This window comes from Pan paniscus, chromosome X, assembly GCF_029289425.2.
Source record: "Pan paniscus chromosome X, NHGRI_mPanPan1-v2.0_pri, whole genome shotgun sequence".
In the NCBI taxonomy this organism is placed as follows: domain Eukaryota; kingdom Metazoa; phylum Chordata; class Mammalia; order Primates; family Hominidae; genus Pan; species Pan paniscus.
Genome location: NC_073272.2, coordinates 50,513,551 through 50,534,891, shown reverse-complemented (window position 1 = coordinate 50,534,891; position 21,341 = coordinate 50,513,551). Strand labels below are relative to the sequence as shown.

The window sequence follows — 21,341 nt, the reverse complement described above, 5'->3', positions numbered from 1 at the left end:
TGATTGGTACAATTGGTAATGTATTCTTTTTCCTTTTTCTTTTTTTTTTTTTTTTTGAGACTGAGTCTCACTCTGTCACCCAGGCTGCAGTGCAGTGACGCTATCTTGGTTCACTGCAACCTCTGCTTCCCGGTTCAAGGGATTCTCCTGCCTCAGCCTCCCGAGTAGTTGGGATTACAGGCGCCCGCCACCACGCCCGGCTAATTTTTTGTATTTTTAGTAGAGACGGGGTTTCACCGTGTTGGCCAGGCTGGTCTCAAACTCCTGACCTCAGGTGATCCACCCGCCTCGGCCTCCCAAAGTGCTGGGATTACAGGCATGAGCCACCGCGCCCGGCCAGAAGTCATCTTTATTATGTAGAGGTTTCCCCCTTGTACGAGATGGTTGTGTGTGAGTATGGATGAGTTTACGAAAGCAACTGACAGACCTGTGAAATAATGATGCCAATACAGGAAGGTCCAAGGTAAATGAAAGCCCGGTGAAATTCCTGGAGGCGCAACTCAGGGTGGGGTCTTGGGATGTCAGGAAAGAGGAAGGGAAGGCTGTAGATCTGGGTGTTTTGTGAGCTATTTGCACCTGAGGATATATGGGTGAGACCCTCCGCCTTGTGCGAGCCGGCTTGCATGCGTCTGGCATACAGAAGCGCTCACTGAATGTTGAATAAGTGAACAAATGAGTGAATCAACTAATTTTGGGAAGCTTCTTGTATGCCAAACAACCTGCTAGCACTTTTCATACATTATCTTTAATCCTCAGAACAACCCTGCCAGACAGGTATTTTGACCCCCATTTAACAGGCCAGGAAAGCTGAGGCTGGGAGAGGGGAGGTCCCCTTCCCTATTCAAACCTGGATCTTTGTGATTCCAGAAGTCGTCATTCACCGAAGGGACCAGATTCATCCACCCGTCAAGAATTTATTAAGCACATATTGCTCAGCGCAATGAACATAGTACAACCGCTCTCGATGGCATGGAACAGGCGGAATACTCCCGGAAGACCAGCTGGGCGGCTGGACTGCGGACAGCGAAAGCGGGGGGTTTCTGGCCCGCACCTTCAGGGAATGTAGCTGCCTCTGCCTCATAGTTGAGAGAGCACAGCCAGATCGAGGTTGGAGCGCGGTCTAGGGCTCAGATATTACAAATATTAGCCGAAAGAGGGCGCGGTTCCGCAGCTAAAAGCTTGGCCAGGAGACCCTCCGTGCGCCCACTGGCCATCGATGCGCAGGCGCAGAGGACCCAAGGAGCGGCTTAATATTACCTTGCAGAGGGATAATTTGAGAAGAGAGGGCTTGGCTCCGAAAGCGACGCAAACATAGAGGCGTGGTTCAACCAAATCAACCCTCGCCTATTTGTCGCTGCCCCTGAGGGCGTGGTCTGGGTGCTGCTTCTCGGAATGAGGGCGGGCCGAATCGCATTTTTCCTCCGCGTCGGAGGCGTCGCTTAGGGTGGGCCCTCGAATCGCCGTTCAGCGATTGGCCGCCTCGCTAATGGGTCGTGGCCAGACGGGCCGTCCATCCCCAGTGCGGTCACTTCCTGTGGAGTTTCCCCATCCCTGGGAGGAGGGAGGAGGGGGAAGAAGACGAGGGGGAGGAGGGCGGTCGTCCGGGGTTAGGTTGAGGGGGGGCGTCGGTCCGTTCTGGGCGGGGGATGACTCACAGCCCATCCCATCTCCCCGACGCCGCCCGCCCGCGCAGTGCTAGCTCCATGGCTTAGCGGAGGAGGCGGCGGTGGCGAGCTGGGGGGAGGGGGGACTCTTATTTTGTTAGGGGGACCGGGCCGAGGCCCGACCGGCCTGGCAGGGCTCGCCCGGGGCCGGGCGTCATGTCTCATGCGGCCGAACCAGCTCGGGATGGCGTAGAGGCCAGCGCGGAGGGCCCTCGAGCCGTGTTCGTGCTGTTGGAGGAGCGCAGGCCGGCCGACTCGGCTCAGCTGCTCAGGTGCGGGGCCGCCTGGGGCCGGGAGTGCCGACTGGGGCTCCCAGGGGCCTGATCTCGGGGGCAGCGGGGGCCCCGGACTGGGATTGGAGGCCCTCGGCCTGGCCTTGGAGGACGTCGGGGCGCCCGTCTTGGGGGGGCACCTAAGGAATCCGGCAGTGGCCTGCTTGGATTGTGGCTTTATTAAAGGAGTCGTGGGAGTGCATTAAGCGGGGTCTGGGTCAGGTTTGGGGAGCCCTTGACTGCGTCTAGAGGGGCCTATTCTGGAGTATCCAGAAACTGGTCTGAGATAGCTGAACTTGGTAGATAGGGTCTCTGATTAGAGGCTGAATTCGGGGATTTTCAGTCGGACATGAGGGGAATGAATTTGAGGGGACACTGTCAGGTGAGGCACTGGTTTTAAGGGAATCCTAGAATCTTTTTCCCTCAGTGTGGGAGAAGGGGTCCTGAGGGACAGAAGTGCTGTCTTGGGAGCTTGGTGCCTCTCAGTGACTGGTTGCTGTGTTTGGGGATAACATGAATCTGGAGGGATTTGGAGGTATCTCAGATATGCTGCCTGGGACCAGCCTTGTGAGTGCGTGTGAATGAACAAGAGAAGCAACATTCAGCAAGACTTGACCAGAATAATCCTTTCCCCTCTGCCCGCCTACCCAGCTGGGGCAGATCCCAAGGATAGTGGAAAAGCCCTCTTCCCACACCTGTTAAGGGCCTGAATGGGAGATAGACAACCAGGCAGAGGGTGATGATGTTACCTCTTAGCTCAGAGGCCTCAGACCTTGTTTGGGAACCCAGAGGAGGCTCTTGTTCATGCTGCTACTCGCTCTAGCCTCTCAGCCCTTCCCACTCCCTAGCCCCACACCCCTTTTCTTTTTATCTTCTTTTCCATCTCCGAGCTCCTGGGGGTAATCTTGAATCTGTCCATAGAGCTGGAACGAGTACAGATTGCACCATCCCTGCCTGGGTGGATCCCCTCTGGCCTCTTCTCATCCTTACTTTCATCAATGGGCTTTGGAGCCCCAGCCCTCCCTGCTCACCCCAGTGCCCATCTCTTCCAACTTCTGTGCAATGGGTGTGTGAGCCCTGGGTGGGGGGGGTCTTTGCCTCCTTTGTGCCTGGGATTGTGCTGAGCTCAGTGGCTCGCCCGAGCTTCCTCTTCCCAACTTCCTGGGTGGTTTTAGGGCTCCATCTGAGGGTGAGGAGAGGAAGGAAGACAGATCCTTGGGGAGGGGAGAGGATTCTTGTCAAGTGAAGTCACCAGCAATCTCTCAGCATTCTAAATGTTTAGCTAAATTGAAGGATGCATATTCATCCACGTGTGTGTTAACTGTCCCTTGCTCTCTGGGGCTGAGCAGAGCCTTTCTGTATATCGATTCACCATCTTCTAATTCCTCTGTAACAACCTAGATCATCGCAGTAGTGGACATAGTTAAAGGGATGGGTGTATATGGCTTCTTATTTTGTGCGCCTGTGGGTGTTAGTGTTGGGGGTGTGTGTGTGTTTTGATCTATCCAAAAAAACAGGAGAAGGCTGGGCAGGCTCCTCCGGTAAGAAAAGAATGCTTGTATAAAGTGGATCAACCACCCAAATTCTCCCTCTTGTAAATCCAGTCTGTTGGAGCGAGGGGAGCCTTTGATATTTCTATTTTATATTTAGGCATGTGTTGGCATCCCATGAACTCTGGCTGGGGCTGGGAGAAACTCATTTGTGAAATGGTAGATCTTTACGTCAAGTGAATTATTTCCAGTTCTCTTTGTGATGCATTCAGTTTGTGTTACAAGGGACTGTTATGCTGAGGGATGCCCCTACTTGCTCTGTGTGTGTGTGTGTGTACACACATATACCTGGGCTCACATTCAGCTGTAAAGAAAATAGCAGGGGGTTGGCCGGGCGCAGTGGCTCACACCTGTAATCCCAGCACTTTGGGAGGCCGAGGCAAGCGGATCATGAGGTCAGGAGATCGAGACCATCCTGGCTAATATGGTGAAACCCCGTCTCTACTAAAAATACAAAAATTAGCCGGACGTGGTGGCGTGTGCCTGTAATCTCAGCTACTCGGGAGGCTGAGGCGTGAGAATCACTTGAACCCAGGAGGCAGAGCTTGCAGTGAGCTGAGATCGCACCACTGTACTCCAGCCTGGTGACAGAGCGATACTCTGTCTCAAAAAAAAAAAAAAAAAAAAAAAAGTAGGGGGGTATGGGGGCTGGGAGAACTCTGAATAGGAAGTCAGGAATCCTTCTATAAAGTGAATTGTTATTCCTAAATTCTGTTTTCCTCAAACCCAGGTTGTTACAGTGTGGGGGTTGGGATGCAGGCGTTCTTATTATTCTGACTCCTAAGGGACTATGAGTAACACAGTGGGGAAGGGAAAGGGGGATGGGGGAAGGAGGTGGGAATTCATGGTGGTGTGGTACCCAGCAAGGTGGCCAAATATGAGGGGCTTGTGCCCTCCTCTTCGTTCTCCCCCTCTCTCTCTCTTTCTCTGTCTCAGGGGAGGGCTGGGGAATAAGGTCCTTCATTCAATCACTGACCACCACTCCACCTCCCCCTCAGCCTGAACTCTTTGCTTCCGGAATCCGGGATTGTTGCTGACATAGAATTAGAAAACGTCCTTGATCCTGACAGCTTCTACGAGCTCAAAAGCCAACCCTTACCCCTTCGCTCAAGGTATGTATGACTTGTCTATCTGATTCCCCTCCCAATTCCTCAGCCCTCCTCTCCCCTCTTGATGGGCAGAGGCCCTCAGTACCAGCCCAACCCATTCTTTCACCAGCCTGCGTTTTCTAGGTGGTAAAATTAGGGACCAGAAAGAGCATGTCACACAGGAAAGTAGGTGGCCAAGCTAGGATTCCAGTATCTCTGTCAAGACCTCCCCTGCCTGCCCCCAGCCCACCTGCACACCCATTCATATGCAAGTGTTTCAGCCTCAGGTGTTCCAGCCGGCCTGGAGTGCTCAGAGATAGGGCGTGGCCTGCTTAAACTCACGTCCCCGGGTGGGCGGGGACATGCCTCTAGCCCCAACTCAGTCCCTTCCCACACTACCAACTCACCCACCCTCAGCCCTTGAGGAGCCCCTGCTGGTCTCTTCTTTCCCCAAGCTTGGAAGTCTAAATGTGCTGAGTCATCGGCCCGGGCTCAGAGAGGGGAGGGGAGGGGGAAGAGGGGCAGGAAGAGAGTATTGTGAAATCTCCGAGGTTTTCGAGACTGACTAGCTCCTGGGACCAGAGGCCCAGGCAGGGGAAGAAGAGGAACCTGGGGCTTCTCCTATCACCTGACGCCCACCCCCAGGAGCTCAGAGAGCTTCTCTAGCCTCACATTGGGCTTAGGAGCCCTCTGTATCCACATTCTGCTGCCAAAGCCTCAATTCTGCTTCTTCTGCTCTCCTGTAAATAGGACAAACCCCCCCTTGCAGAGCTGAACAATAGCATCTCCACTTAATATGTGAACAGGCTCAAATCTAGGCTTCATCATAAGGACCAAAGGCTAAAACTCCCCCACCAGACTGACCTCCAGTGTGTCCCCCATCAGACTGTGACCCCTGAGAGCCATCACCAAGCCTGGTTCCTGTGTCTCTGCTTCTACATTGTGGCCTCGGAAGGCAGAGAACAGGCCTGGTTCCTGTGTCTGCTCCGTCACGCTAAGACCCTTTAGGCTTGGGATGAGACTTTTAGCTTACCTAAAATATGGCCCCATATTTCCCATTCCACAGCCTCCCAATATCACTGCAGGCCACACCAGCCACCCCAGCTACACTCTCTGCATCGTCTTCTGCAGGGGGCTCCAGGACCCCTGCCATGTCGTCATCTTCTTCATCGAGGGTCTTGCTGCGGCAGCAGCTAATGCGGGCCCAGGCGCAGGAGCAGGAGAGGCGTGAGCGTCGGGAACAGGCCGCCGCGGCTCCCTTCCCCAGTCCTGCACCTGCCTCTCCTGCCATCTCTGTGGTTGGCGTCTCTGCTGGGGGCCACACATTGAGCCGTCCACCCCCTGCTCAGGTGCCCAGGGAGGTGCTCAAGGTAAGGTGAGATCCAGAGGCCCTGGGAGGGGGCTCCTGGTGACTGAGGAGTGATCCTAGGAGCTAGGGATGGCCTCGATGCACTGGTGATTTGGGGGCAAGGTCTTAGGGGCTCTAAGGAAGGTCCCTGGTACTGTTTAAATTATCTGTGTTCATGTCTCATGTGTTTTGGGTTTCTGAGATGATCTTGTGAAATTGCGAGGAGTTCGTGGGGGCCATGAGGATGTCTTGGTGGACCATGGAGGCTCATGAGTGCCCCAAGTGGGCCCTGGCTTTGTAGGAAGAGCTTCATGTGTGTGGGATACATTAGTTCTTTGGCCATTAGGGGGTCTTGGGAAGCATTGTATGGTTCCCAGGTCTATTAGGTGGTGTCAGAGACTAGGTGGGGAATCTTGGGGACTGTGACAGGGTTTTCCAGAAACTACGAGGGATCCTGTCAGTCATGGGTGGATCTTGGCAGCTGTGAAGGATTTCTGAGAAAGAGAGTTTGGGTCCTGGGGGAGACTCGCCAATATTTTTGGGGTGTTCTCAGATTCTGGGCCCAGCTTGTCTGCCTGAGTCTAGGCACCAATGAGTTAGGAGGGTCAGGCTGGGGCTCAGAATTCACCCCTTTAAGTCCTGTTCTGCCTTGTCCCCTCTCTTTCCTTGTCTACCTTATTTCACAGGTGCAGACCCATCTGGAGAACCCAACGCGCTACCACCTGCAGCAGGCGCGCCGGCAGCAGGTGAAACAGTACCTGTCCACCACACTCGGGCCCAAGCTGGCTTCCCAGGCCCTCACCCCACCGCCGGGGCCCGCAAGTGCCCAGCCACTGCCTGCCCCCGAGGCTGCCCACACTACCGGCCCCACAGGCAGTGCGCCCAACAGCCCCATGGCGCTGCTCACCATCGGGTCCAGCTCAGAGAAGGAGGTAAGAGGCTACAGCCAAACCTCCTCCCACATTCCCCTCCCAAATTCTTCTAAACCTGTATAATATTTACTTCTTCCCCTAGATTGATGATGTCATTGATGAGATCATCAGCCTGGAGTCCAGTTACAATGATGAAATGCTCAGCTATCTGCCCGGAGGCACCACAGGACTGCAGCTCCCCAGCACGGTGAGGCCCTGAGATGGGAGGTTGGTCTGAAAATCAGGGCATTTCTGTATCACCAAGACCATACTCAGTCTGGCTGTGTGTATATGAGACCCTTGCCTTGATTGTGCTAAGATAGAGAGGGAGGCCTTATGACGAGAACAGGGTATGTCAACAATGCCCTTGGACCTTGTTGGACTGTGTTGAGAGGTGGACCATGTAGACTGTGAGAGATACAGGTGGGGAGTTCACTGAGACAGTAGGGCATATCAAAGTGCTTGGGCTTTGCTGTGAGAAGTACCAAGAGATGATAATCTTTTTTTTTTTTTTTTTTTTGAGACGGAGTCTCGCTCTGTCACCCAGGCTAGAGTGCAGTGGCGCGGTCTCAGCTCACTGCAACCTCTGCCTCCCAGGTCCAAGCGATTCTCCTACCTCAGCCTCCTGAGTAGCTGGGATTATAGGCACGTGCCACCACACCAAGCTAATTTTTGTATTTTTAGTAGAGACGGGGTTTCATCACGTTGGTCAGGCGGGTCTTGAACTCCTGACTTCGTGATCTGCCTGCCTCGGCCTCCCAAAGTACTGGGATTACAGGCGTGAGCCACCACACCCGGCCGAGATGAGCATCTTATAGCAACTTGAATGTACCAAGGGATTCAGGTCATCGGGACATATACACCAGACCATGTAATGATTGGAGCATTTTGTTTTATTTTATTTTTACCTTTTTTTTCTTTTAAGACAGAGTCTCACTCTGTCACCCTGGCTGGAGTGCAGCGGTGCGATCTTGGCTCACTGCAGCCTCTGGGTTCAAGCGATTTTCGTGCCTCAGCCTCTCACGTAGCTGGGATTACAGGTGTACGCCACTATGCTTGGCTAATTTTTGTATTTTTAGTAGAGACCGGGTTTCACCCTGTGAGCCAGGCTGGTCTTGAACTCCTGACTTAAAGTGATCCACCTGCCTTGGCCTCCCAAAGTGCTGGAATTATAGGTGTGAGCCACCACGCCCAGCCTTGAAGCATAACAAAAGTTTTCAAACTTGCTGTGGGTTATAACAAGTAGTTGGATCTCGTAGTGATTGGAATATACCAAGTGAACTGTGCCAGGAGGCAGAGTCCTTCTAGTCAGTAGATAAAACTTTCTAGAGCAAGGGATATACCATTGTAACATTCTGGTTTTGAACACTCCAAGAGTCTCATAACTTGCTTTATTATATTTATTTATTTATTTTTTGAGACAAAGTCTTGCTCTGTCACCCAGGCTGGAGCGCAATGGTGCTATCTCGGCTCACTGGAACCTCCGCCTACCAAGTTCAAGCGATTCTCTTGCCTCAGCCTCCTGAGTAACTGGGACTACAGGCGCGTGCCCCCATGCCCGGCTAATTTTTGTATTTTTAGTAGAGACGGGGTTTCACCGTGTTACCCAGGTTATCTCAATCTCCTGACTTTGTGATCTGCCTGGCTCGGCCTCCCAAAGTGCTGGGATTACAGGCATGAGCCACCATGCCTGGCCTAACTTGCTTTCTTTATTTATTTATTTATTTTTTTTTTGATTGAATTTTTTTTTTTTTTTTGAGATGGAGTTTCACTCTCCTTGTCCAGGCTGGAATGCAATGGTGCGATCTCTGCTCATTGCACCCTCTGCCTCCTGGGTTCAAGCGATTCTCCTGCCTCAGCCTGCCAAGTAGCCGAGATTACAGGTGCCCGCCAGCACGCCTGGCTAATTTTTGTATTTTAGTAGAGACGGGGTTACACTATGTTGGTCAGGCTGGTCTCGAACTCCTGACCTCAGGTGATCCACCTGCCTCGGCCTCCCAAAGTTCTCGGATTACAGGCTTGAGCCACCGCGCCCGGCCTATTTATTTATTTTTGAGACAGGATCTTGCTCTGTCACCCAGGCTGGAGTGCAGTGGTGTAATCCTGGCTCGCTGCAGCCTCCACCTTCTGGGCTCAAGTGATCCTCCCACCTCAGCCTCCCAAGTAACTGGGACCATAGGCTTGTGTCACCATGCCTGGCTAATTTTTTGCATTTTTAGTAGAGACAGGGTCTCACTGTGTTGCCCAGGCTGGTCTCGAACTCCTGAGCTCAAGCCATCTGCCCACCTCGGCCTCCCAAAGTGCTGGGATTACAGACATAGCCACCATGCCTGGTCTCATAACTTGCTTTAGAGCATACCAAGTGGCTGTAGTTTTGCTTTTTTCCAACTTATCAATAGGATGGAAGCATGTATAAAAATGGGACTAATTTATCAGAACTTTTTATTGATTTGGACACAACTAGAGAATGGGACCTTATATCCACCAGACTGGAAGTGGGTTCAAGAGATTAAAGCTCAGCCAGGCACGGTGGCTCACACCTGTAATCCCAGCACTTTGGGAGGCTGAGGCGGGCAGATCACAAGGTCAGGAGATCCAGACCATCCTGGCTAACACAGTGAAACCCCGTCTCTACTAAAAATACGAAAAAATTAGCTGGGCGTGGTGGCGGGTGCCTGTAGTCCCAGCTACTCGGGAGGCTGAGGCAGGAGAATGGCGTGAACCCGGGAGGCAGAGCTTGCAGTGAGCCGAGATCGCGCCACTGCCCTCCAGCCTGGGTGACAGAACGATACTCCGTCTCAAAAAAAAAAAAAAAAAAGAGATTAAAACTCATGAAGAAGTGGGATTTGGATATACTTTATTTTATTTGTGTTTATGTATGTATGTATGTATGTATGTATGTATGTATGTATTTATTTATTTATTTTGAGATGGAGTCTTGCTCTGTTGCCCAGGCTGGAGTGCAGTGGTGTGATCTTGGCTCACTGCAACCTCTACCTCCTGGGTTCAAGCAACTCTCCTGTTTCAGCCTCTCAAGTAGCTGGGACTACAAGTGCAGGCCACCATGCTCGGCTAATTTTTTTTGTTGTTTTGTATTTTTAGTAGAGATGGAGTTTCACCATGTTGGCCAGGCTGGTCACGAACTCCTGACCTCAAGTGATCCGCCCGCCTCGGCCTCCCAAAGTGCTGGGATTACAGGCGTGAGCCACTGCACCTGGCCCTGGGTATACTTCAGATTGACGTGCTCCTCTGGAGTATATCCAGGAAAGTGTGAAGGAGAGGAAAAAAAAAAAAACTAGGCTGACATAAAGCAGTGCTAATTGAATAGTTGGATAAGAATCTCCTGAGAGAACAGAATGTGCAGGAAGATACTGGAGTCAGGACCTTGGTCCACAGCAGCAGGAGACCCTGATGTGGAAGATGGTACAACTTGATCAGAGTGGAAGATGGTACAACTTGATCAGAGTGAAAGACTGGAGATTAGGTTGGAATTCTCCAGAAGGCCAGATTTTGGATAGAATGTTGTCATGACAATTTACCAAGGTCGGAGAAGATTGGGTTGGAGTGTTCCAAGAATGCTGGATTGGAATGTTGTGCTGGGAGGAGCTAACGGACTGGAATGTCCCATCAGAGCCGACAAAGACCTGAGAAGGGTGGTTTTCCAGCATTTCTTCTCAGAGCCAGCCCCGGGGTTTGGGAAAGGGGCTTTAGAGGTCACTGAGGGATATGAGGGACTGGAGGAAGTGATAAGCAGGCCAGGCAGGCTCCAGTCTCCCAGCGAAGCAAGGTAGGTCTGGTTTGCTCTGTCCTCCCTGTTTGGTCGCCATGTGAATTTGCCTTGAAGGAGAAGCAAGGGTTCTGGTGCTGAGTCAGCCAGTCCTTGCATTAGAGGGTGCCCCATCTTTGGGATATGTGGAAGCTCAGGAACCTGGTTCTGAGGAGGAGCCAAGCCTGGGGTTTGTTCCCAACTGGTGGTTCTCTGCCCTCTCTGCCCCCAGCTGCCTGTGTCAGGGAATCTGCTTGATGTGTACAGTAGTCAAGGCGTGGCCACACCAGCCATCACTGTCAGCAACTCCTGCCCAGCTGAGCTGCCCAACATCAAACGGGAGATCTCTGGTAGGTGATAGGGTCTTGGCCCCATGGCCCTACACTTTACCCCAGGTGAGCCCTGTGTCTACCAGGTCTAGAGATGGGCCTGATTCTGAGGGGAATGGTTTGGACATATGGAAATGGAGGCTGTTTGTCCCCTTTCCCCATATGGCTTGTGATCTTGCTTTCACCCCACTTCAGTTCCTCTCATCTTGGATTTAACAACCAGCCTATCACCATGGCTTAAAATAGTAAAAAGAAGGCACTTTTTAAAAAAGGCATTTCCCCTGCTTTTGGCTACCAAACCCTACCTTAGCATCTGCATGTGTTTCTTGCCTTCCTGTGCTCAGAGGCCCTGATCACTCCACTCTTTTCCAGAGACCGAGGCAAAGGCCCTTTTGAAGGAACGGCAGAAGAAAGACAATCACAACCTAAGTAAGCCAGAGAGCGTGTGCATTGCCCGGGTGCTGTGCAGGCCTGCCTCACCCCGAGTCCTGGCCCCCCATGGGGAACTCCTTCCCTGCAACAGCCTCCCAACTCCCTACTTTCTGTCTCTTCCATTTTTGGCTAATTGACAACTCTTTCTCCCACTCTTTCTTCCTCTCCTCCCCTCTCCAAAGTTGAGCGTCGCAGGCGATTCAACATTAACGACAGGATCAAGGAACTGGGCACTCTCATCCCTAAGTCCAGTGACCCGTGAGTCTGGGCTGGGACCCTCAGGCCAGCGGGAGGTGGGGCAGGCGTCCCATGCTACTAAAATTGTGCCTTGGTGGGCTCACCGGGCAGTCTCGGCCCAGGCATTTCTCCTCTGTCTGGTTCTTTCTCAGCCTGAGCAGGGTTGCAGACCCTCACTATGTCAGCACCTAAAATTTTAGGCACATAATGTTATGGTCTGTGTGCCCCATCTGGTCCCCGTAGGATACATGCACCTACTTTTCTGTTCACTTAGTACTTCCTTTTTTTTTTTTTCTTTTTTTTGAGATGGAGTCTCACGCTGTCACCCAGGCTGGCGTGCAGTGGTGCAATGGTACTTCCTTTATTTATTCAAGATTTATTTATTGGCCGGGTGTGGTGGCTCATGCCTGTAATCCCAGCACTTTGGGAGGCCAAGGCGGGTGGATCACCTAAGGTCAGGAGTTTCAGACTAGCCTGGCCAACATGATGAAACCCCGTCTCTACTAAAAAATACAAAAATTAGCCAGGTGCAGTGGCTCACACTTGTAATCCTGGCACTTTGGGAGGCCAAGGCAGGCGGATCACGAGGTCAGGAGTTGAAGGCCAACATGGTGAAACCCTGTCTCCGCTAAAAATAAAAAAAATTTAGCTGGGCGTGGTGGCACGCACCTGTAATCCCCGCTACTCGGGATGCTGAGGCAGGAGAATCACTTGAACCCGGGAGGTGGAGGTTGCAGTGAGCCAATATGGTGCCACTGCACTCCAGCCTGGGTGACAGAGCAAGACTTTGTCTCAAAAACAAAACAAAAAAAAGATGGCCGGGCGCAGTGGCTCACGCCTGTAATCCCAGCACTTTGGGAGGCCGAGGCGGGTGGATCACAAGGTCAGGAGATCGAGACCATTCTGGCCAACATGGTGAAACCCCATTTCTATTAAAAATATAAAAATTAGCGGGGCGTGGTGGTGGGCACCTGTAATCCCAGCACTTGGGGAGGCCGAGACGGGTGGATCACCTGAGGTCAGGAGTTTGAGACCAGCCTGGCCAACATGGTGAAACCCCATCTCTATAAAAAATACAAAAAAAATTAGCTGGGCGTGGTGGCGTAGGCCTGTAATCTCAGCTACTCAGAAGGCTGAGGCAGGAGAATCGCTTGAACCCGAGAAGTGGAGGTTGTAGTGAGCCGAGATTGTGCCACTGCTCTCCAGCCTGGGTGACAGAGCGAGACTCCATCCCCCACCGCCCCGCAAAAAAAAAGGAAAAGAGAAAGATTTATTTTTTGAGCCTCTGGTTTGTGCCAGGTACCATATTAGGCCCTAAAGATACCAGAGGGAACAAAACAGACCTCATGAAACTGATGTTTTAGTGGGGGCAGACAAATAGTAAATAAGTAAACATCCATGAGATCCATTATGATGAGTGTTATGAGAAGAATAAAGACTGGGAGGAAAATGGGAGAATGTTGGGGAGGGTTAGTTTGGGATAAGGAAGGTGAGGACAGGGCAGGCCCCAACTGACAAGGAAATGTTTGAATAAAGAGCCTAAGGAGGCAAGGCGGGGAGCCGCATGGGTGTCTGGGGGTAAGAGTATTCAAGGCAGAGGGCACGGCTGGGATTGATGCCCTGAGATGGGAGTGGTTTTCCATATTCTAGGAGCACTGAGAGACCAATGTGGCTGTAGTGAGATCAATCGGAGGGACATAGGGAAGAGAGGAATCCTAAGGGGTCAGGTCAGAGACGGCTTCCAGGGTTTGGAGTGTGATGGGGGCACCATTGTAAGATTCCAGGCGGGAAGTTTTCCTCTGGGTACTCCATACCTTTGAAAGACCCCAGCCTCAAGTTCTAAGCATGTGGTGGGAGGCTCCCACCTGGTGCAATCCCCGCCTCAGCTCCTGAGAAACCCCTCATATGGCATTTCCTGCTTGCCTCCCACTTGGGCCCCACAGGGAGATGCGCTGGAACAAGGGCACCATCCTGAAGGCATCTGTGGATTATATCCGCAAGCTGCAGAAGGAGCAGCAGCGCTCCAAAGACCTGGAGAGCCGGCAGCGATCCCTGGAGCAGGCCAACCGCAGCCTGCAGCTCCGAATTCAGGTTTGAAAAGAGGAGATGGTGTTGGGGGAAGAGGGGGAGAGCTTCCTGCAGGTGGAGGCAGAGAGAGAGCAGGCCAGGGTTTCCCTTCCTGGCATACTTGGGGGATCCCTGGGCTTCCCAGATCACACGATGATGATAGTGATAATGATAAATAATAATATTAACAAGGATAATAATATTGCTAATGTACATAGCATTTATCTTGTGCTCTGTACTGTGACAAGAGCTTTATATCCACTAACTTATTCAATCCTCAGAATTCTATGAGATAGGGGCCATTATTTTATTTATTTATTTATTTATTTATTTTTGAGATGGAGTTTCGCTCGTTGCCCAGGCTGGAGTGCAATGGCGCAATCTCGGCTCACCGCAACCTCCGCCTCCCGGGTTCAAGCAATTCTCCTGTCTCAGCCTCCTGAGTAGCTAGGATTATAGGCATGCACCACCACACCCAGCTAATTTTTGTATTTTTAGTAGAGATGGGGTTTCTCCATGTTGGTCAAGCTGGTCTCGAACTCCTGACCTCAGGTGATCCACCTGCCTTGGCCTCCCAAAGTGATTACAGGCGTGAGCCACCGCGCCCAGCCTAGGGGCCATTATTATATACCCACTTTACAGTTTGTGACTCTGAAGCTTCAGAGATGTTAAGCACTTTGCCTAAAGTTTTGGAACTAGTGAGTAGCAGAAGCTGAATTCCAACCCAGGGAACCTACCCTTTTCAACTTTTATACTCCTCTGCCTCTGAGGGACTCTGAACCCTACTTATCCTGCACCCAACCCCTGTTTTTTACAGGAACTAGAACTGCAGGCCCAGATCCATGGCCTGCCAGTACCTCCCACTCCAGGGCTGCTTTCCTTGGCCACGACTTCGGCTTCTGAGAGCCTCAAGCCAGAGCAGCTGGACATTGAGGAGGAGGGCAGGCCAGGCGCAGCAACGTTCCATGTAGGGGGGGGACCTGCCCAGAATGCTCCCCATCAGCAGCCCCCCGCACCGCCCTCAGATGCCCTTCTGGACCTGCACTTTCCCAGCGACCACCTGGGGGACCTGGGAGACCCCTTCCACCTGGGGCTGGAGGACATTCTGATGGAGGAGGAGGAGGGGGTGGTGGGAGGACTGTCGGGGGGTGCCCTGTCCCCACTGCGGGCTGCCTCCGATCCCCTGCTCTCTTCAGTGTCCCCTGCTGTCTCCAAGGCCAGCAGCCGCCGCAGCAGCTTCAGCATGGAGGAGGAGTCCTGATCAGGCCTCACCCCTCCCCTGGGACTTTCCCACCCAGGAAAGGAGGACCAGTCAGGATGAGGCCCCGCCTTTTCCCCCACCCTCCCATGAGACTGCCCTGCCCAGGTATCCTGGGGGAAGAGGAGATGTGATCAGGCCCCACCCCTGTAATCAGGCAAGGAGGAGGAGTCAGATGAGGCCCTGCACCTTCCCCAAAGGAACCGCCCAGTGCAGGTATTTCAGAAGGAGAAGGCTGGAGAAGGACATGAGATCAGGGCCTGCCCCCTGGGGATCACAGCCTCACCCCTGCCCCTGTGGGACTCATCTTTGCCCAGGTGAGGGAAGGAGACAGGATGAGGTCTCGCCCCTGTCCCCTAGGGACTGTCCTAGCCAGGTCTCCTGGGAAAGGGAGATGTCAGGATGTTGCTCCATCCTTTGTCTTGGAACCACCAGTCTAGTCCATCCTGGCACAGAAGAGGAGTCAAGTAATGGAGGTCCCAGCCCTGGGGGTTTAAGCTCTGCCCCTTCCCCATGAACCCTGCCCTGCTCTGCCCAGGCAAGGAACAGAAGTGAGGATGAGACCCAGCCCCTTCCCCTGGGAACTCTCCTGGCCTTCTAGGAATGGAGGAGCCAGGCCCCACCCCTTCCCTATAGGAACAGCCCAGCACAGGTATTTCAGGTGTGAAAGAATCAGGACCAGGCCACCACTAGTGCTTGTGGAGATCACAGCCCCACCCTTGTCCCTCAGCAACATCCCATCTAAGCATTCCACACTGCAGGGAGGAGTGGTACTTAAGCTCCCCTGCCTTAACCTGGGACCAACCTGACCTAACCTAGGAGGGCTCTGAGCCAACCTTGCTCTTGGGGAAGGGGACAGATTATGAAATTTCATGGATGAATTTTCCAGACCTATATCTGGAGTGAGAGGCCCCCACCCTTGGGCAGAGTCCTGCCTTCTTCCTTGAGGGGCAGTTTGGGAAGGTGATGGGTATTAGTGGGGGACTGAGTTCAGGTTACCAGAACCAGTACCTCAGTATTCTTTTTCAACATATAGGGCAAGAGGATGAAGGAAGGGGCTATCCTGGGACCTCCCCAGCCCAGGAAAAACTGGAAGCCTTCCCCCAGCAAGGCAGAAGCTTGGAGGAGGGTTGTAAAAGCATATTGTACCCCCTCATTTGTTTATCTGATTTTTTTATTGCTCCGCATACTGAGAATCTAGGCCACCCCAACCTCTGTTCCCCACCCAGTTCTTCATTTGGAGGAATCACCCCATTTCAGAGTTATCAAGAGACACTCCCCGCTCCATTCCCACCCCTCATACCTACACCCAAGGTTGTCAGCTTTGGATTGCTGGGGCCAGGCCCCATGGAGGGTATACTGAGGGGTCTATAGGTTTGTGATTAAAATAATAAAAGCTAGGCGTGTTTGATGCGCTTTTAACTTTGGCAAAGAGTCTCCTGTCCTTGTTTTTCACTGTGCAGTGAACATAGCCCATGCAGGCCAAGAGGGATAAAAGTCCTTGGGAGAAACAGATTCCAGAAGGATGGATAAAAGAATTTAGAAAGGAAGAGGGCATGGAGGAAGACAATATGCAAACAAAAGACAGTATTTTTAAAGACCAATCACCAGGCACAATTTTAACTGCTGCAAGTGTTTCATCTAATTTATTTCTCTAAAGGGATGTTAGTCAGAACATGCTGCTTCTTACTTCCATTTGGTCTTTGAAGAAGCTGAGGAATAGAATTGAACTGTTCTGAAGATATGCAAGCCTGTAAATGGGTGAGGCGGTAAAACAGTAAAGTCAGGTGAGTGAGGGCTCGATTGAAAAATGCCGCTGAGGGCAGAGGGGGAAAGAAGCTTTTCTTGCAAATCCACTTTTGAAACTGATAAAGAAGTCTATGAGGATATTTCCTGGCAGACAACAGAGGTATTTAAGATGGTGGAAAGGACAAAGACAAATATCTGAAAGGCAGAGGAACAGGCAACCAACTGAATTTTGGAACAGATGTTGAGATTTTGGGAGAATTTAAATGAACACAAGTATCTTCTTGAAGGCTGGGAAAAAGTATTTTCCCGCAATTTCTCAACCAGACACTGACTCCTAGAACAAGCATCAGGCCTGGTCCCTCCATTTCCCCCACCAGACTGTGACCTCTGAGGGCTGGAACTGGGCTTGGTCACCGTGACTACCCTAGACTGTGACCACCATACTTGTTATCTCTTTTTTTTTTTTTTTTGAGACAATCTCGCCCTGTCACCCAGGCTGGAGTGCAGTGGCATGATCTCGGCTCACTGCAACCTCTGCCTCCCAGGTTCAGGTAATTATCTTGTCTCAACCTCTCTAGTTGCGATTACAGGCATCTGCCACCACACCCAGCTAATTTTTTGTGTTTTTAGTAGAGACGGGGTTTCACCATGATGGCCAGGCTGGTTTCGAACTCCTGACCTCAAGTGATCTGCCTGCCTCGGCCTCCCAAAGTGCTGGGATTAGAGTTGTAAGCCACCACACCCGACCCTTGCTAGCTCTTTCTAACCTATCACACTGCTACCCCTCCAAGCCTGGTTGCTGAATCTCTGTAACCAGACTGATGGCTCCCTAATAACCTTTATTTTTTCTCCTCAACTTTGCTGTACTCTCTCTCTCTCTCTTTTTTTTTTTTTTTTTTTTTGAAACGGAGTCTCACTCTATTGCCCAGACTGGAGTGCAGTGGCACGATCTCTGCTAACTGCAACCTCTGCCTCCCAGGTTCAAGCGATTCACGTGCCTCAGCCTCCTAAGTACCTGGGATTACAGACGCGCAACCACGCCCAGCTAATTTTTGTATTTTTAGTAGAGACAGGGTCTCACCATGTTGCCCAGGCTAGTCTCAAACTCCTGGCCTCAAGTGATATACCTGCCGTGGCCTCCCAAAGTGGGATTACAGGCGTAAACCACCATACCTGGCCCTATACTCTCTTATTTTATTTTATTTTATTTATTTATTTATTTATTTTGAAACAGGGTTTCCCTCTGTCACCCAGGCTGGGGTGCAATGGCGCGATCTCAGCTCACTGCAACCTCCGCCTCCCGGGTTCAAGCGATTCTCCTGCCTCAGCCTTCTGAGTACCTGGGATTACAGGCATGTGCCACCACGCCTGGCAAATTTTAGGTACTTTTCTTTTTTTATATATGGAGTCTCGCTCTTTTGCCCAAGCTGGAGTACAGTGGCACGGTCTCGGCTCACTGCAACCTCCACCTCCCAGGCTCAAGCAATTCTCCTGCCTCAGCCTCCCGAGTAGCTGGGATTACAGGCACCTGTCACCGCGCCTGGCTAATTTTTGTATTTTTATTAGAGACAGGATTTCACCATGTTGGTCAGGCTGGTCTCAAACTCCTGACCTCGTGATCTGCCCACTTCAGCCTCCCAAAGTGCTGGAATTACAGGGGTGAGCTACTGTGCCCGGCCTTTTTTTTTTTTTTTTTTAAAGACAGAGTCTCGCTCTGTCGTCCAGGCTGGAGTGCAATGGTGCGATCTCGGCTCACTGCAACCTCTGCCTCCCAGGTTCAAGTGATTCTCCTGCCTCAGCCTCGCGAGTAGCTGGGATTACAGACATGTGCCACTACTGCTCAGCTAATTTTTGTATTTTTAGTAGAGATGGGGTTTCACCATGTTGGCCAGGCTGGTCTTGAACTCCTGACTTCAAATGATCCGCCTGCCTTGGCCTCCCAAATTGCTGGGATTACAGATGTGAGCCACGGCCCCTGGCCCAATCTTTTGTACTTTTAGCAGAGACCAAGGTTTCACCATGTTGGTCAGGCTGGTCTCGCATTCCTGACCTCAGATGATTCGCCCGCCTCGGCCTCCCAAATTGTTGGGATTACAGGCATGAGCCACCGTGCCTGGCCTCTTCTTTATTTTTTAAACGTAACATGTAATGCCCAGAGGTTTTTTTTGTGGGGGGGAAGGGGGTACAGGGTCTCACTGTCGCCCAGACTGGAGTGCAGTGGCATGATCTTGGCTCACCACAACCTCCAACTCCCAGGTTCAAGCGATTCTCCTGCCTCAGCCTCCCGAGTAGCTGAGATTACAGACACATGCCACTACTGCCCGGCTAATTTTTGTATTTTTAGTAGAGATGGGTTTTCACCATGTTGGCCAGGCTGGTTTTGAACTCCTGATCTCAAATGATCCAACTGCCTCGGCCTCCCAAAGTGCTGGGATTACAGGTGTGAGCCACTGCACCTGGCCTCCCAGAGGTGTGTTTTTTTGTTTTTGTTTTTGTTTTTGTTTGAGGCAAAGTCTCACTCTGTCGCCCAGGCTGGAGTGCAGTGGTGGGACCTTGGCTCATTGCAACCTCCAGCTCCTGGGTTCAAGCCATTCTCCTGCCCTAGCCTCCCAAGTAGCTGGGACTACAGGGGCACACCACCACGCCCGGCTAATTTTTTTGTATTTTTAGTAGAGATGGGGTTTCACCACGTTAGCCAGGATGGTCTTGATCTCCTGACCTCGTGATCCACCCGCCTCAGCCTCCCAAAGTGCTGGGATTACAGGCGTGAGCCACCGTACCTGGCCTCCCAGAGGTTTTTTAACAGTTTTTCTGAAATAATTTTAGATTTACAGAAGAGTTGCATCACCATTAGTGAGCTTTCATACCTGTCACCCACCTCCCCCTAATGTTAACATTCTACGTAACCATGGCACATTTATCAGTGCTAAGAAAATAACATTGGGCCGGGTGTGGCGGCTCACGCCTGTAATCCCAGCACTTTGGCAGGCTGAGGCAGGCGGATCACGAGGTCAGGAGATCGAAACCGTCCTGGCTAACACGGTGAAACCCCGTCTCTACTAAAAATATAAAAAATTAGCTGGGTGTGGTGGTGAGCACCTGTAGTCCCAGCTACTCGGGAGGCTAAGGCAGGAGAATGGCATGAACCCGGGAGGCTGGCAGTGAGCCGAGATTGCGCCACTGCACTCCAGCCTGGGCGACAGAGCGAGACTCCATCTAAAAAAAATAAAAAATAAAAAAAAATAAGATTGGTAGAGTACTATTAACTCAACTTCAGACTTTATTTGGATTTCACTGGCTTTTCCACTAACGTCTTTTCTGTGCTAGGATCCAAGTAAGTATGCCGTACTACTTATTCCTGTGAAACAAATGACCACAATCTTAGTGGCTCCAAACAATACACATAAATTATCTCTCAGGTTTTGCGAGTCAGGAATCCAGGCTGGGTTCAGCTGGGTCCTCAGCTTCAGCCTCTCTCACTAAGGCACAATCGAGGAAGAAGTTGGGCAGGATTGAGGACTTCTCTGAACGTGCGACCGGGGAAGGATCTGCTCTGTGCTCCCATATTTGTTGGCAGGATCCGGTTCTCTGCAGCCTGTTGGACAGAGGGCCCCAGTTCCTTGCTGGCTGTTAGCCAGAGGTGCCCACCATCCACACCATGTGTGCCTTTCCACGCAGTGGCTCACAGCATGGTAGTTTGCTTCATCCAAGCCAGCGAGAGAAAGAGTTGGCTAGCAAAACAGAGGTCACATCTCTTGTGATCTAATTATGGAAGTGATATCCCCTCAAGGTTGAGGCATTCTGTTACTTGCAAACAAGTTACTAAAGGGGAGGGGATTACACAAGACCAAGAATATAGCAGGCAGGGAGCACTGGTTGAGGGCATCTCAGAAGGCACCTACCATAGATACTATGTTGTACTAACTGGTCCTATCTTCTTGGTTTTTGCAGACGGTTTCTCAGTCTGTCCACTGAGAAGTCCTACAAATCATGCTATCCCAGAAACAATGAGCACATCTAGTGGCCAGATCTTGGTTTCTTTTTTGTTGTTGTTGTTGAGACAGAGTTTCACCCTTGTCACCCAGGCTGGAGTGCAATGGCGCAATCTTGGCTCACTGCAATGCAACCTCCGCCTCCTGGGTTCAAGCGATTCTCCTGCCTCAGCCTCCTGAGTAGCTGGGACTACAGGCGCTGCCCACCACGCCTGACTACTTTTTGTATTTTTAGTAGAGACAGGGTTTCGCCGTGTTGGCCAGGCTGGTCTTGAACTCCTGACCTCAGGTGATCTGCCCATCTTGGCCTCGCAAAGTGCTGGGATTACAGGTCTGAGCCACCGCGCCTGGCCTGGACCTTGGTTTCTAAATGCCATTCTCCAATAAAAGAAACCAGTGCTCCTGGAAAAATGGCTGATTTTCAGTCTGGGGTGGAGAGAAATACAAGATGAGCCTGGAGCATCCTGTAGTGACAGAAAGTGAGGAAATGCCTAAAACCAATGATGGAGGCTAGGCGCGGTGGCTCACACCTGTAATCCCAGCACTTTGGGAGGCCAAGACGGGTGGATCACCTGGGGTCAGGAGTTTCAGACCAGCCTGGCCAACATGGTGAAACCCCGTCTCTACTAAAAATACAAAAAATTAGCCGGGTGTGGTGGGGGGCACCTGTAATCCCAG

General features: G+C 51.7%; 1 protein-coding gene across 1 annotated transcript; it reads left to right on the top strand.

Annotated features, from left to right (window-relative positions):
- Positions 1 to 1,446: 1,446 nt before the first annotated feature.
- On the top strand, positions 1,447 to 16,354 carry TFE3 (transcription factor binding to IGHM enhancer 3). Its single transcript, XM_003807242.4, has 10 exons — positions 1,447 to 1,936; positions 4,485 to 4,598; positions 5,641 to 5,944; positions 6,609 to 6,854; positions 6,937 to 7,041; positions 10,832 to 10,949; positions 11,301 to 11,357; positions 11,543 to 11,618; positions 13,541 to 13,688; positions 14,482 to 16,354. The coding sequence occupies exons 1-10, from the start codon at positions 1,821 to 1,823 to the stop codon at positions 14,923 to 14,925; spliced, it is 1,728 nt and encodes a 575-aa protein (XP_003807290.1). The 5' UTR covers positions 1,447 to 1,820; the 3' UTR covers positions 14,926 to 16,354.
- The last annotated feature ends 4,987 nt before the right edge of the window (positions 16,355 to 21,341 follow it).

Coding starts and splice junctions, on each gene's coding strand:
- TFE3 (XM_003807242.4), top strand. CDS start 1,821: ATGTCTCATGCGGCCGAACCAGCTCGGGATGGCGTAGAGGCCAGCGCG. Junction 4,599..5,640: donor CCCTTACCCCTTCGCTCAAG/GTATGTATGACT, acceptor CCCATTCCACAG/CCTCCCAATATCACTGCAGG. Junction 11,619..13,540: donor ATCCCTAAGTCCAGTGACCC/GTGAGTCTGGGC, acceptor TGGGCCCCACAG/GGAGATGCGCTGGAACAAGG.